Source organism: Maniola jurtina, chromosome 13 (assembly GCF_905333055.1).
Source record: "Maniola jurtina chromosome 13, ilManJurt1.1, whole genome shotgun sequence".
Classification (NCBI taxonomy): Eukaryota; Metazoa; Arthropoda; class Insecta; order Lepidoptera; family Nymphalidae; genus Maniola; species Maniola jurtina.
Window position 1 is genome coordinate 9,035,750 of NC_060041.1, and position 16,957 is coordinate 9,052,706.

Consider the following 16,957-nt stretch of genomic DNA (forward strand, 5'->3'; position numbering starts at 1 on the left):
CTTTGTTAAATGAGTCATTCATAAGCCAATACTACAATAAAGTTTCAATTGTTTGCTAAAGCAAAAATCAAAGTGCTGAGTGCTAGTATTTTTAATAAGTAGATATTTATTATATAAATTATATTTCACATGGAGGAATTGATCATAATAATTATAATAAATAATTAACTCCAGTTTATAATATCTAAAACATAATAATTATACTCAAACTTATAATTAATAAGTACTAAGTACTTACTACCAACTTACTTATAATTTTAATAGAATTTAGAATATCAACAGCTTTTATAGATTGAAATCTTTAGTATTAGATCTCTTTCTTATTTATTATATTTTCCTATAAAACTGGTTCTTTATCGAAATTCATCCAAAGAGAAAATAATAAGTAACGTGTGACAGATGAAACTTATTTCATAGCTGAACTAGATGGCGTTAGTAAAAACCTGAATGGTGCTCTTCTTTTAGGTGTCCCTTTGAAAGTATGAATAGAGCTCATACATTCGTTCTTAAACTATTTAAACTAAGAATAAAACTTTTGTAAAAAGGGTGAGATTTTTGTCACCAATTTAAGTAAATATGGCCTAAAAACTGCCTATCTAAATATTATAATTACTAGGAAACAGGAAAAACAACGAAAACCTATGAGCTACCTACGGGCTGTTCTGTTGAACGTACCACAAATTAAAATTGGCACTTTTTGTGACAGATGTGTCATCACTAAGATTTGGGTCCGAGTACGCTCACTGACGCTCACTGGTGCTTGGTCCAAACCCACTTAAAATGCGCTGCGCGACGTGACGCGACGCGGCAGCGCCGTGCTACAAACTCACATAAACTATATTTGTTGTGCCGCGTCGCGCAACGTCGCTCAATTGCTTTTTGAGCCATACAAACTCATATTATATTATAAACTATATTTGACGTGCCGCGTCGCGTCGCGTTGCGTTGCACGGCGCAGCGTAAGTGCATTTGGACCATAATGCGCCAAAATGGTGAAAATAGAGTTACTTCAAAAACAGAATGGCAATCGCAGGTCCAATATTCTTGTATGTTGAAGATATTAGTGGAGCTAAATTAAAGTACACTTTAAAGATCTCAGCCCTCTAAGTCTTAGTTAGAGATAGTATAATGTTGAACTACCTACTTAAATAGTGTACACTATTTTAGTGTTACTATTTAAGTTTTAGTTAGGTTTAAGTGTTCTTTTGTCTTCGTTTTATTAAGGACTCGAGTTAATGCGTTAGGTATTTTTGTGCCTTCCTGGTACATCCATAACTTCTCCATCAGCGAATAAATTTAGATTTGATACTCGGTGTAGTCCCATTTCCATGTTTTATTGACGCTGTTGTCGTAAACCGGCGTCATGGATGGTTTAAACGGCTCCCGATACTGAAACAATGTTATTTGTCAAAAGATTATGTAAATTCCACTCCATAGGTATACTAAAAATCTACCTTAGTAGGTATTATACTCGTATGTGATATATAGCCTAGTAAGCTGTACTAGCGTAGTGGTTAGGACGTCCGCCTCCTGATCGGAGGTCGAGGGTTCGATCCCGGGCACGCACCTAACTTTTCTAACTTTTCGGAATTATATGCGTTAATTATTTCTAATTAAATATCATGCTTTAACGGTGAAGGAAAATATCGTGAGGAAACCTGCATTCTGTAGTCTATGGCCAAAACCCTTCTCACTCTGACGGGCGACCCGTACTCTGTAGTGAGTCGGTGATGGCTTGATCATAATGAAGATGATGATGATGTGTTATAGAATAGATATATTTTTAGTGGGCACGTGATACAAATTTTTGAATGAATTTGTTCAAAATTAGCCCGTCTTACGTCGACTATAAAAAAAATTCAAAAGAAAAATAAAACCGACTTCAAAAACGACAAACACTTAAAAGTAAAAAATAACTTTTGTTTAGCTACACGTGTAATGCACCTAGGTATGAAGTCGAGCAAGCATATTAAAACAAAATTAGAAATCCAAGAGTGAAGCTCGCCCGACTTCATATCTAGGTGCATTACACGTGTAGCTAAACAAAAGTTATTTTTTACTTTTTAGTGTTTGTCGTTTTTGAAGTCGGTTTTATTTTTCTTTTGAAAATTTTTTATTTCACAATTTTTAGTGGCCCTACTGTACTATAATATGCTGTGCCCAGTTAAAACCCTACTGTTTACTAAGCTATTACACTGATCGCGAGCAATTTGCTCCTATCCATTGAGGAGTTCTGTTCTCCATCTCCGAAGATATTCATCAGATCTTCACCAAATTTATATGGGACCACCTGCACAGTATACCCTTTCAAACAAAAAAAAAATTTCCAAATCGGTCCAGGGGTCTTTGAGTAATCGGAGAACATACATAAAAAATAAAAAAAATAAAAAAAAAGATCCCGACGAATTGAGAACCTCCTCCTTTTTTGGAAGTCGGTTAAAAATACGTGAGTATAGCCGTAAAAATCTAAGCTTATAATACTAATAAAGTTATGTTATTTACTTGTAAAGATGAAAAATATGAAAGAAAGCTGAAACCTCAAAATTTTCAAAAGAAAAATAAAACCGACTTCAAAAACGACAAACACTAAAAAGTAAAAAATAACTTTTGTTTAGCTACACGTGTAATGCACCTAGGTATGAAGTCGAGCGAGCATATTAAAACAAAATTAGAAATCCAAGAGTGAAGCTCGCCCGACGTCATACCTAGGTGCATTACACGTGTAGCTAAACAAAAGTTATTTTTTACTTTTTAGTGTTTGTCGTTTTTGAAGTCGGTTTTATTTTTCTTTTGAAATTTTTTTATTTCACAATTTTTAGTGGCCCTACTGTACTATAATATGCTGTGCCCAGTTAAAACCCTACTGTTTACTAAGCTATTACACTGAACGCGAGCAATTTGCTCCTATCCATTGAGGAGTTCTATTCTCCATCTCCGAAGATATTCATCAAATCTTCACCAAATTTATATGGGACCACCTGCACAGTATACCCTTTCAAACAAAAAAAAAAAATTTCCAAATCGGTCCAGGGGTCTTTGAGTAATCGGGGAACATACATAAAAAATAAAAAAAATAAAAAAAATAAAAAAAAAGATCCCGACGAATTGAGAACCTCCTCCTTTTTTGGAAGTCGGTTAATAAAAAAAGGGATTAGGTAGTTATATCGTTCCCTGAATTAGTATTTACAAAGTCTTAGATTAAGCTGTCTCGCCTTCTCTTCACAAGGGTCACCTTTCTATTGTGTTGAATACAATATAGTATAATATAATATTATTACAATATTATAATTTTTATTTAATTTTGAAATTAATAATACAGATTTTCACAAATGTTAAAAATACTTAAATATAAAAATCATAAAACTAATAAAGTACTTAGTTTAAAGTATAGATCGTATATTAAAGTATAATGGTATAGATTAAGTGCAACCACCGTGTTGCAGAGAATGGGGAAGTCCACTGAGTTACTCAAATGTGTACAAAGGAGAAAGCTCGAATATCTGGGACATATAATGCGCAACTCAAAATATGACCTGTTACAGCTTATAATACAAGGCAAGATAAAAGGCAAACGTAAACCTGGCCGTAGACGAACATCCTGGCTTAAGAACCTTCGGTACAAGGTCACTGTTTAAAGCAGCGTTGAACAAAATCCAGTTAGCCTTAATGATTGCCAACCTCCGATAGGAGATGGCACTAGGAGAAGAAGAAGAAGGTATAGATTACCTGATAAGGCTCATGTACTGGTAGACCCGGAGTATCCCTCGGAGGTGGACATGGTGGCACCAGATTCAGGGGTTCATACTGATCATCAGACAGTCCGCTGTCAGGTGAATCCGGTTCCATTGAGTTGATGTAACCTTTAGGTTCTCGGCTCTTATGTACACAGTAATCCCCGGTAAAAGGATTTTGGTACGCTACCACAGTTCTGGAAAAGGATTATCAAATATTATAAAGGATTCTGCGGTCAGGCTCTGAAATGTACAGATAGATAAACAAACAGACACACTTTCGTAGTTATAATATTAGCATGGAATTGGATACCTAGCGTATTTCGGCAAGTTATATTATTATGAGCAAGTAACTATTAATTTTACTTATGCGATAATAGCGACCCGTCTCGGCTTCGCACGGGTAGCTTATTACAATTTTCATAAGGATCTCAAATTTCTTTATTAGTAAAATATAGCCTATATCACTCAAAAATAATGAAGCTTTTGAAGAATAATGAACTTACAAACTTTACTTCTTTATAATATCAGTATAGATTGAAAGGCTGGAATATTGAAAAGTGTTGGGGGCTATTGCTGGGAATGCTTTCGTTTACTAAATACCAATAAATATGATAATTGATGCGAAGCCATTCTTTCATTTAATCATTTTTAAGGTTATAGCAGTATTTTTAAACAAAATATGTCTAGACGACTACTAATTCATTAGGCTGTATTTATATCGTATTTTGAGAGTGAAAATTCAGAAGCGTTATTAAGAGGGCTCTCTCCGTCACTCGTTTCATACAATCGTAGTTCCAATTTCATTTGAATACTAGCTGACGCCCGCGACTTCGTCCGCGTGGATTTAGGTTTTTCGAAATCCCGTGAGAACTCTTTGGTTTTCCGGGATAAAAATAGTTTTTGCGTGAAGGAGTAACAAACATACACACACACACACACACACACACACACACACACACACACACACACACACACACACACACACACACACACACACACACACACACACACACACACACACACACACTCACACACATACAAACTTTCGCCTTTATAATTTTAGTGTGATTAAGCAACCAAAGTCCATGAAATTTTGCAGACATATTCTAGAAACTAATATCTATGTCTGTGGTTTTCCAGATTTCTGTTAAAATATTCGGTTTCAAAGTTACGCGGTCTTAAAAATTTACATGCAAATCATTGAGCCCCTGTAATTTTAAAACTACATATTTTTAGAAAAATCTAAAACACCACAGACACAGATATTACTTTCTAGAATATGTCTGCAAAATTTCATGGACTTTGGTTGCTTAATATTCAAATGAAATTGGAACTACGATTGTATGAAACGAGTGACGGAGAGAGCCCTGTTAAAGAAATTACAAACGCAATTGGCGAAAACTTTATACCAAAAATAGAATTTAGAGGTCACTAGCTAATAAAATACATGAATAATTTGAGTAAAAGCAATGCCATTGTTGGTTTTTACATGATTATTTTAATACACCACTTCTTTTTTATAACCATAAAAATTTTGAGGGCGAAGATTGGAAAAGTTTATTGTTTTAAAATATGTGCGATCAGTCTTCGTAGCAAATAAAGCTCAATCAACCTATATTTAAAAACGTACTCGTGCCGATTATAATATGTATACCTACCCTGACTAAGGTACTTCTAAGTAAGCATTCTGTACCCATACAGAAAAAATTTAAAAAAAATTACATACCTTAACTGTTCGTTAGTTGCTCCTTCTTTTTTATGAGAAAATAGCACTTTCGTAGGCCTTAGCAGTATAGCAACCTGAAAAATTCAGTTATTAAATTATACTGTAAAACTGTATATTAATAGATAACCTTCTAGTTTCCTTTACTTTATTCGAAGGCAAAAGGCAAATAAGCCCTTAATTACCATTCCACCTAATTGCCTACCACCACGTGAAAAACTATGCCATCTAGCTTGCAAGGCGATTTTTACGTCGTCTACGCAGCATCGCACTGGAATGAAACTCAATGATGTTGTACCTACCCTTATTTTGTACCCATACCTATAGGTACTTAATTTATAAATGCAAAAGTGTGTTAGTTTGTTGATTTGCCCTTCAATCACTCCACGACTAAGTAAGGAATATCTACATGACTTAGGCTACTTTTTATTCCGGAAAATCATAGAGCTCCCACGAGAATTTTAAAAACCTAAATACACGTGGGCGAAGTCGCGGACATCGACTAAAAAATCAAAAAATTAACAAGTCACTATGTAGAGATTTATGAGAGAGCTGTACAGAAAATCAAGGCCCTAACGAAGTATTCAAGCTTGAACACTCGAACGCTCAAATATAGGGTACAACAAAAATTTCGTCAATAAAACAGGATCAGGTGGCTCCCGGGCAAAACATCTCCCCCGGATGAAGGATTTTCCTTTCAAACGAACTCTGAGTAGGTATATCACTAGCAACCGCCTTTACTGAAGGGTAATAAAGGAACACTCACCCACCCTTATATATTTGACTTTGAAATCTATAAAGTTTGACCTTTGGACCATGATTCCTTAAAGGACTAAAGCAATATAAAGAATTCGTGGACCATGATTCCTTAAAGGTCTAAAACAATATACCTACAGAATGCGCGACGGAAACGTGTCCAACGTGGCTGCTATAGTATCTAGTTGTCATACAAGAAACTCTACGAGGCGCACGTCAGAATCATGCTACTGCCATCGTAGTCATTGCAGTGAGACGTGCTTTTTTAATACATTCCAGTCTAACAAATCGTACACGCTTAAGCGAGGATTCAGTGTGATATCAAGCCTTTATCGCACCATACTGCCATTGCTGAGTTCAATGGAAGATTTGGATGATGTGATTACGATAGCGATAAGTTATTTTAAATGTGTGTTTAAAAGTTACCACAAGATAATTGAATAATTGAAGCATGAAGCGTGATTCGTGAAGCGACTTCGTTCTATACTATGAAGGTAGAGATTTAAAAAAGTGTTTTTTTTAAACATACCTGTCCATTCTGCTGTAGTCTATATACACGGTACGCTGAATATCCGCATGTAAATATAATTAGGAGTAGCTGAAAGAAAATGCAAGGACTGGTTAAATAGAAAACGTTAATGGTTTACAAAATGCAAACATTATACTCGCAGACTAAATAATATGTATTAAACATAGACCACCGAATCAGATCACTTCAAAAGTTTAACTTATTTTACGACTACTATTTAATGCATTTTTTAACAATAATAGGTGGTTGTTTTTTTTTTCAGGGTGTATTAATTAATTTCCCTCCTATCTATTTCAAAGGATGTATAAGGCATAACAAAGAGGTATGAGTTTTTACATAAGTGCCTTACAAAGTCTTGCACAGTTGAAATAAAATCAGGTTGAACTTACCAAAATTGATAACAATAAGATATCTATGTAAATAATTATCATATTTAAACACTACACTTTTTACTCATTTCACTATTGTCCTAAATACACGTAAACATGGAAAAAATAAAAATTCTATGCTCTAACTTCAACGGACACAAGAAACTGAAAATAAGGAACTTCCATGGTTTTCTTATTGGTTGAAAGTATTTTTTACAGGTTTACTATTGGCCGAAATCCTCAAGCAAATGTAAACAGACCAATCAGATTCTGCTACAGTTTTGATAAAGACGCAACCGCGCTTTTCCAAAGATTATAAACATAACAGACATGCTACCATGCTAAAAGCTACGTAGTATTATAGAACCACCATGCATAAAGCTGCTATGTAGTGTATAAGACTCCAGATAGGCAAAACTCATACAATTGTATTTTAAAAGTGAAGACATATTCGTACGCCTGTGTGTGTGAGACACACACGTAGCTTCACAGTTTACATAAATATTGACCTGGGGTATACGCACCTTTTGATATCACTAGCGTTACGCTGCCGGGTTAAGGGTAATAAACATATTATCTAGATATTTATTATTACTATACTTACCCTGTAAAAGTAATCAGAAGTTATATGAGGGTGTAAAAATTTGCTTCATACTTGGCAGCTATCATTTTCGTATCTACCTAGTAGGTATAGTTCGCGACAGGTTAACATGGCAATCAGGGTGACAACGAGAAAAAAACGGCTCACCTTATACCCATGGCATACCCTTATTGTCATGGCAACTTATTGCGGACTATACAGTATACATACCTACCAATTCATGTTCGTTACCTTTCTGGTAAATAAAGGTATCAATCCTTCAAAAAACGAGCTTACCTTCTGCTTTTATAATCTTTGACCCGTAGCGAGAGTTGGCGCCTATGGTGTCGCGACGTCTGTCTCCGAGACCCAAGTTGTGTTATCCCGATCCATACTCCGAGTAGCGTCATCATAAGTATATATTGTGTGAATATTAATAATAATAATCATTACTTACCTATATTTTACAAGTATATTCTACACTTTTAATTTCGTCACTTTTGTAATTTAATTCAAATCAATTGATTCGACGTGGTTTTTTTTCATTAAATTGTTTGGTGATGGATGGATAAAAAAAGCGAAAATTATCCGAGCACGGAACCTTTTCCGTGCTCGGATAATTTTTTCGACATTTTGCACGATAAATTAAAAAGTATTATGCATAAAAATAAATAAAAATCTGTTTTAGAATACATAGGTAAAGCCCTTTCATATAATACCCCATTTGGTATAGTTATCTTACTTTGAAAATTGAAACACCATGTATTTTTACGAGATAAAAAGTACACTATAATATCCATATCCACCCTATAATAGCCAGATTTGTCCAATAGTTAGTTGCATGAAAGAATAACAAAAATATACACAAACACACACACACGCACACACACACACACACACATCCAAACGTACAAACTTTCGCCTTTATAATATTAGTGTGATATAATGCAATGACTATCTTATAAAAAAAAACAACCCGAGTCTGTAAACGATGTTTATGAAAAGATCGTTTCAAGCAATTAATTGAAACTTTGCTGATTAAATCTAAATGGAGAGGGATCGACTTTCATGGCGTTGTTACTGACCCTCGTTATGTCTTGAACAAAAAGGATCAGTTGCAACTCTTCTATTATCACTAACATTAAATACTAATATTATAAACTAGCTGATGCCCGCAGCTTCGCCCGCGTGGATTGGTCAGATCCCCTGCAGCATCAGGATTGAGGAGTTGGACTCCAAATTTTTTATGAAACAATGTCGCAAAGTTCCTCTATCGATTAATAAAGAAATGACCCAAATCGGTTCAGAAATCTCGGAGATTTCGGTGTACATAGGTAGAAAAACACAACTCCCTTTTTGAAAGTCGGTTAAAAAAGTAGCCTATTTTACGCCCTGGTCAATCCTCTACTTGCCTGTGAAAGTCCCGTCAAAATCGATTCAGCCGTTCCAAAGATTAGCCTTTTCAAACAGACAGACAGACAGACAGACAGACAGACAGACAGACAGACAGACAGACAGACAAAAATTTTAAAAACGTGTGATTCAGTTATGGTATCGTTCAAATAACCATATGAGCTTAATATGAGGTAGTTATTTCGAAATTACAGACAGACACTCCAATTTTATTTATTAGTATAGATGCGAAAGCATGTTTGTCCGTCTGTCTATCTGTCTGTCTGTCTTTCTGTCTGTCTGTCTGTCTCCTACCTTTTCACGGCCCGACAGTTTAACCGAAACTGGTACAGGGTTAGCTTATATCCCGGGGACGGACATAGGCTACTTTTTATCCCGGAAAATCAAAGAGTTTCCACGGGATTCCTAAAAACCCATCCGCTTAACCGATTTGTATAAAATTTGGTACCGAGGTAGCTTGCGTCCGTGTAATTGACATAGGCGTTTTATCCCGGAAAATTAAACAGTTCCCACGGGATCTTTAAAAACCTAAATCCACGCGGATGAAGTCGCGGGCATCCTCTAGTTAGTCTATAAAATAATTGGCGAGTCCATCTTAATTACATTTTTTTTAATTTTTTAATGTTCACTTCAGGCTAAGGTATCAGAATGCCGCGGCGTAATAAACTCTCCTGTATTCTTACAATACAATGATTAAAGCGAAAAATTTTATGTTTGTTATCGTGGTAATCGGATTAGAGGAGTGGTTGGAATGTTGAATCTGTAGAATTTGGAATTGGAAAACGGATTATCCGGGAAAATTAATATGTGCGACAGCGTTTCAGACAACCAGAATCTTAATCTGCAAATTTTAATATCACAGTGAAAGTTGTAAAGTATGTACATTGTACCTAGTCATGTTCTTACTTGTTATTCATCACTTTTTACCGGCCTACTACTGAGAATGGGTTTCCTCTTAGAATGAGAAGAGTTTAGGTCATAATACACCACATTAGCCGTGCGGATTGGCAGAGTTCACACATCTTTGAAAACATTATGGGGAACACTCAGGCGTTAAAACAAACAAGTGAGCTTTAATTGCCTCTTCTTCTTTTTGGGACTCTCCACTATAGGTTTAGCTATCATCTCGTTTTTATTAACCGACTTCCAAAAAAGGAGGAGGTTCTCAATTCGTCGGAATCTTTTTTAAATGTTCTATCTTTCGCTTATTGGAAAAGTAGTGCTGTTTTCGGTAGCATCACCTTTCAAAGGTATCTAGTTTAATTGCTTAAAACGCCCATAGCTCCAACAAGTAAGAGGGTTCTCGGGATCGACCTCCGAAGGGTCGAAGTCTTAACCATTATCTGAGACTATTATTTTTGAAGAATATTAGCCATGTTAAATGACTAATATTCCCCTTTTTCTTTCCAACTAAGCGTCAGGCTTGTGCTAGGAGCAGGTACGACAATAGTGCAACGGGCCGGGTTTGAACCGTCGACCTTTCGGTTTTCAGTCCACTCCTTTACCGGTTGAGCTATTGAGGCTTAAACTATGAAAGCTTTTCGGCCAATATTAATTCATATTACTTATTTATTAGAGTAGCAATATTTCCTGCCTACCTACAAGTTCACCAGTCATTAGTTCACCATTCTGTTACCATTAGTCTATTCTAATACTTTGAAGAGGTGAAGTATTAATCTCCGGAACTGTTGATTCTAGTCTGAAAAAAATTTCACTGGATTATACCTATAGCTACATTATTTTCGAGTGCTACTAATTATATCACGCAGTCGCGGGAAAAGTGAGTATCAAAATAAAAGCACACTATAAAACACTGAACCATATTATTACTATTAAATACCCACTATATATATCGTCAAAATAAAAGCTAAACTGGATATCCGAATCGAAATACAATTCCCCTACCAACTCCAATTATCCGCTGAATTCACCCCCGGGTGCTCGATAAATTTTAATAGTGTTCATAAATATTTACATTACAGTTTGCTTTTTGTAATCTAAAGCACCCATTGTAACCGTTCACCTGTTGATAGTTTTGAATTTACCGTTTTAATGTACCCGGAAAGCGATTTTTCAGTAACTTTAACTGCAGACCAGTCTAATTTTTCGGAAAACAGTGGCAATATCAAAATAATGGGAAAAGATGAAAGAAAATAATACGTAAACAAGTCCCATTTCAAATAGCCCTTCAAAATTATACGGATTAGTGAGTTCGTTCAGTTCGGTGATCAGAAATTTTTAATGAATGGCCCAGTAGGGGTTGTAATGAGTCATTCTTAGTTGATGAATATATTATGTCTTGAACTTTTTGAAGAAACCTTCATCAAAGCTTTATACCTACTATTAAATGCGAAGTGTATGTCTGTTTCACGGCCCACCCGTTTAACTGATTTTGACGAAAAGCACAAGATAGTATCCCGAGGAAAAATAGGTTGCTTTTGGTCCCCGAAAATCAATGAGTTCCCACGGGATTGTTGAAAAACATAAATCCACGTGAATTAAGTTGCGGGTATCATCTGTTTGGTACTGAGATACCTAGCATCCAGGGAACAGACATAGACCAATTTTTATGCCAGAAAATCATAGACAACCATGGAACTTTTTAAAATCTAAATTTATGCAGACAAAGTCGCGGGTATGATCTAGTAGATTAATATATTATTATGATTCTGAGTCTTATTAACCCCCGACTCAAGAGAGGTGTTATAAGTTTGAATTGTGTATCTATATATCTGTGTATCTGTCTGTGGCATCGTAGCTCTAAACTAATGAACAGATTTTAATTTAGTTTTTTTTTTTTGTTTGAATTCTGGCTTGATCGAGAGTGCTCTTAGGTATAATCTAAGAAAATTGGTTCAGTCGTTTGAAAGTTATCAGCTCTTTTCTAGTTACTGTAACCTTCACTTGTCGGGGGTGTTATAAATTTTTAATTTACACTTGTTATTAGACCATGTCACTTACATTTTGTTCGCTCCCATTTTGATTTCCTTATGTTAATCCTTTAAAAGCCATTCGTACACTCGGAAAAATAATTCGCTTGGCAGAGCATACTAATGCGCGCGTATGTATAACACACAAAGATACGACCCGATGCTATCCGATAATAGATACACTCACACTTACTACACTCACTCACACTTCTAGATAACCTTACCAGTCGTATAGGGTTGCAAATTTCACATTCGTCAACATAGTTCTGATGGCCGAGTGGTAATAGTGTTGAAGTTCTTAAATATGGCGTTAGTTCTAATCCTAGTGGGGGATTGCTTTTTTATTTTTGCAATTATTTATTTTGTCTTCTTTATACAGTCAAAATTATCATACTTTCAAACAATATAATTATAAGCAAGAAAAAACAAAAATAATAACACTTTTCTATTTTAGAAGTTATTTATTTGTCTTTTGTGCAGTTCATAAATTATTATAATAAGCAAGAAATAAATAAGACGCTTGTCAAAAAATTAACACATCAAGTTAACAGAAGGTATACAAAAGAGGAAAAAAAATTGACATACTTTATCTACTCCTATTACTCCTATAGTAATTTAAAACCAATATCGATGTGAAGTATGCTAAAAGTCGGTCAAGTATGAACGTAATGTTTTATTTACGTTTTGGGTTACTTTTAGGTTTGTGAGATGAATCAACATGTTAATTACTTAGTTAGAAATCAAAATCAATTATAACTTCTAACTGCAATAACAATAACATCACTCACAAATAGAATTAAATTAATTACCTATACTTTATTTAATAATGTATAAAGGTAGGCCACCCTCGTAAGCTATTACTTTTTGTAATCGACTCGTCATGTTAGTAACCATATTCCAGCAAGTCTATGCTGCCCCACAGAGACTCCCAGGTTGAAGGTATATTATACTTTATTTAAAGTATAATATATCGTTTACCTGTTGTTCTATTATTATAGTATTTTACGTCCATCCTTGTCCGACTCAAAAGATTTTTCATTATTAAAAATAACAACGTAATTACATCAGTCAAAGTTTATATATTTCATTGCAAAATGAAAGTCTATGGTCCTGGTGCAAACCATTCGTAATATTTTCTTCGTAATGTATTCCGGCCGCACGCAAATGCTTCCGCACAGTTTGTAGAACTACATTGTGCTTGGTCGCTGTCAACCAAATTTTTAAAAAGGAATCCACGCTATGCATTGCAACGATTTCTTGGTGGTGATGTGACTCCATCTTATAAGCTGATGGTTTGGGCCCAGGTCAACAATTGTCTACATGCCCCGTTTCTCCGTAGTGACAGACCCACAAACGCACGGTATTCATCTGTAAATGATTATATCCTGGATTAATACATAGGTTACTTTTTATCCCGGAAAATTAATGAGTTCCACGGGATTTTTAATAACCTATATACACGGGAATGAAGTCGCGGGCATCAACTAGTATTTAGTATATTGGTTACATTGTTATATTATAATGCGTCTGATTAAAAGTATTAAATGGACTAAAAACATTACGCTAACCTTTAGAAAATACTAAATGCACATAAGTAAAACCATAAACATAATTTCAATACGAGTAGGTTATATTTGTTTACTTACCGATATCATCGATTTCGGTTATCGAAATATTCCGCTCAAATAACAATCTCTGCTTTTTAAACAAAGATAAATAAATGTTCCATGGTGGTGAGAAGTTCAGTAGTTATTCAGTGTGAAAAATAACACAATACACCATAAATGAATTCACTACTAGGATTTATTAATCCGCGTGCTCAAGTTCTATTTGACAATAATTTATAAAATAGGTAGGGTAGATTTAAAAAATGGGACATCAACTTGATATTGCCATTCTGTAATCTATAGGTATACCTACACCGCATAATTTATCGTTTTGTGGGTTCGAAACATTTCAGTGATGAATAGACCTTAACTGTCTTGTTTTAAAGCTTAAATTCGTCCACATATCTACAGCCAGCACTGCAAGTGAAAACTGCTAATTAAAGTCGTGAATTTTAGACGTTATCTCAAGGTGGTTTAAGGCCATTTTACTCTGACATAATTGTGCTTCGACGATCGGATTCTATCAGCGTGGGTAAGCGGCAATACTACCTAGTGCCTGCTGTGGGGAAATCAGCGAAATATGTAATTTGTAATTATTGCAAGTAGGTATGGTGAAAAGAGACCGACAATTCATTAAAGAGAGATAGGTGTAAAATAATAAGTAAACGAGTTATGCACACACATAATGCTTCGTTGTGTTGCCTGCTTACCGATTTGTTTTGCTTTGTGTACGTAAAGTTATTCGCAACTTTTTAACCGAATAGGTATTCAATTTGTAAATCAGAGTTCTTACATACTGTTTTCACCCCTAACACTTAATACACAAGGATAATAAAGATCCGTCTCTGATACCGTATGAGCTGTGTCAAATTATACTGTATGTAAAGTGAAGAGCAATTGACTTTCTAATAGACATCTGTTGGTAACGATGGCAGGAAAGTTGTGCTTTAACGTAGGTACGTGCGCTACAGGTTTCCGGTTTTACTTATATCTCACTAGCTTTTACCTATTTGTCTGTAGCTTGCCGAAATAGTTGCTAGGTAAGTGTCGCAAGATAATAGTCCAACGAGCATGTCGATGAAAGCATGTTTATAAGGCACGGGGATTTAAGACCGCCACCGTAAAACCGGCAAAAGCGAGATAAATAAAGTATTTTAGTAATCAAAATCCCTGCTGAGTGCTGCTGCCTTTTTTTACTTATTTTCCATTTAGAATTCTTTATTGCACATACAAACATATATACATAGAACACAAAAGAGAAACTATACATAAGGGGACAAAGGCGGCCTGCATTTTTGGTGCTGAGTCTAAATATATATTTTTTATATATAGACTAGCGCTTGTATGCAAACATACCTGCTGGCAAGTGATGATGCAGACTAAGATGGTTTGCGCTTGCCTAGAAAATGCCTTTTCACTCTTGACTTCAAAGTACGCATATAATTTGGATAGGAAAACTGATGCTGGAAGCGTTCCATATCCTAGCGGTTCGAATTAAAAATGAGGAGGTAAGTAAATCGCTTCGTACATATTCGTGGAAATTAATTGTGAAAATGTGTATGTATGTAATGTGTATGTTTATATGTTACATGTCACACCTACAGAGATTCGGAACCGATTTCACTAGAGCAATTTGTTCACGTAGGTACATAACAACGGTGTACATAATATAGAACAGTGTACCTATGTGTGGCTGTGGTTCAACAATGGTGTAGACTGCAGAGTGACTCCACAATGCACAATCGCAAAGTTTGGAATCCTGCATTGTGGAGTCTACATCTCATGAGAATGCTAGGGTGTCAGAGTAGAACATACGTTGAGTGTGCTCTAGAAGATTTCTGTGGTTTTGTGTGTTGGTAATGTGTATTGCTGCTCTTCCTGATCCTTTAGTAGTGGTGGGCGGTGAATATCGTATACTTCCCGTTGTATACAAAGTCTATTAGCGCATTATAGCGAATTAGACTTGTAGTTCCTTGTATATCATGCAAAGTAGATAACGCCTGATTCTATTCAACATCTGAACCTTTTTTGATCACTGAACCAAAGAAGTACCTAACCAAGCATAGGTAATTAATATAATGTTTTTACTTTTATGTTATTATACATGATATAATAACATAAAAGTTACTATATCATGTTATTATATTGTGCATTACATGTAAGTTTACCCTATAATAATGTAATGTAGGTAGCAATGTACTTTAAAAACTCAATTCATCTAACAATTTCGTTTCCACTATCTTTTCTTTCAGACTTTGAAAGCCTTTTAAAAACAAAATGGCCGTCCCTTTATCGGATATTGATTGCATTTAGGAATCAGTCTACTTCCATTACCCTGCCGCAAGTCTCCATTTGACGTTTCTCGCCTAATTTCCTCTAAAAGCGACGGTTCAGAATTCGATTCTCGATCGTTTTCCGGTCCGATTGATTTTATTACCGCTACTCCTAAGTCACTTTGCGTTGGAAAATGTTGCTTTCGTTGCCCGTCTCCATTTTTATTTCTTTATTTGCCCAAGCTTGAATGGTTTACGGCTTTGAAGACTGATGGATACAAGTGTTACAAGTATATACAGGGGCTGATTACTCGCCGTATCATAAAAATACTAAAGCTTATAACTCAGTTTACTTTAGCCGGCCTCAATAAAAATTGGTTCTAATTATGGGACTCATTAGAAATTGCCTCAACGAATACCTAGTAATTGTAGAGAGTTAATCTTAAAATGTTTCACTTCGCATCTTAAGGGTAAACCAAACAACTATTTCAATTGGATATCAGGTACTATTGATATAATCAAAATACACTTACGCTGATTCTGAGCGCAACAAAATTTTAGACTATTCGCATCTTTTTCTTACCAATGTATGTTACCTATTTTAATTTAGAACTTTCACTTTAGGTGCCAGTCATGAGCCTATTGTCTTAACCCCCGACCCAAAAAGAGGCATATTATAAGTTTGACGTGCGTATCTGTGTATCTGTCTGTGGCATCGTAGCTCCTAAACTAATGAAGTTTTTTTTTATTTGAAAGGTGGCTTGATCGAGAGTGGTCTTAGTTATAATCCAAGAAAATCGGTTCAGCCGTTTGAAAGTTATCAGCTCTTTTCTAGTTACTGTAACCTTCACTTGTCGGGGGTGTTATAAATTTTTAATTTACACTTGCACATACTGTATTAATAAAAATATAGAGAGCACTCAAATTTAGAATCTTTAAATTTAAAATTTATTTTCCGTTCTTTCTTAGAAATATCAAAAAGAAAAATACATAGATACTCCAAAAGTATAGAGAAACTGTTGACTATTAAAACAAATAAAATAA

The 16,957-nt window shown here is 35.1% G+C and overlaps 1 protein-coding gene across 1 annotated transcript; it reads right to left on the minus strand.

Moving 5' to 3' along the window:
* Nucleotides 1-892: 892 nt before the first annotated feature.
* On the minus strand, nucleotides 893-7,455 carry LOC123870836. The gene is made up of 5 exons (XM_045914295.1): nucleotides 7,132-7,455; nucleotides 6,743-6,811; nucleotides 5,461-5,534; nucleotides 3,727-3,928; nucleotides 893-1,389 (listed from the first exon to the last, which is right to left on the minus strand). The coding sequence occupies exons 1-5, from the start codon at nucleotides 7,171-7,173 to the stop codon at nucleotides 1,297-1,299; spliced, it is 480 nt and encodes a 159-aa protein (XP_045770251.1). The 5' UTR covers nucleotides 7,174-7,455; the 3' UTR covers nucleotides 893-1,296.
* Between the last annotated feature and the right edge of the window lie 9,502 nt (nucleotides 7,456-16,957).

Bases quoted from the DNA above. Each gene is read 5' to 3' on its own strand.
- LOC123870836 (XM_045914295.1), bottom strand. From the start codon at position 7,173: ATGATAATTATTTACATAGATATCTTATTGTTATCAATTTTG. The intron at 6,812-7,131 runs GTAAGTTCAACC...ATTTTCTTTCAG, and splicing joins TCTTATTGTTATCAATTTTG to CTACTCCTAATTATATTTAC. The intron at 5,535-6,742 runs GTATGTTTAAAA...TGAATTTTTCAG, and splicing joins GACTACAGCAGAATGGACAG to GTTGCTATACTGCTAAGGCC.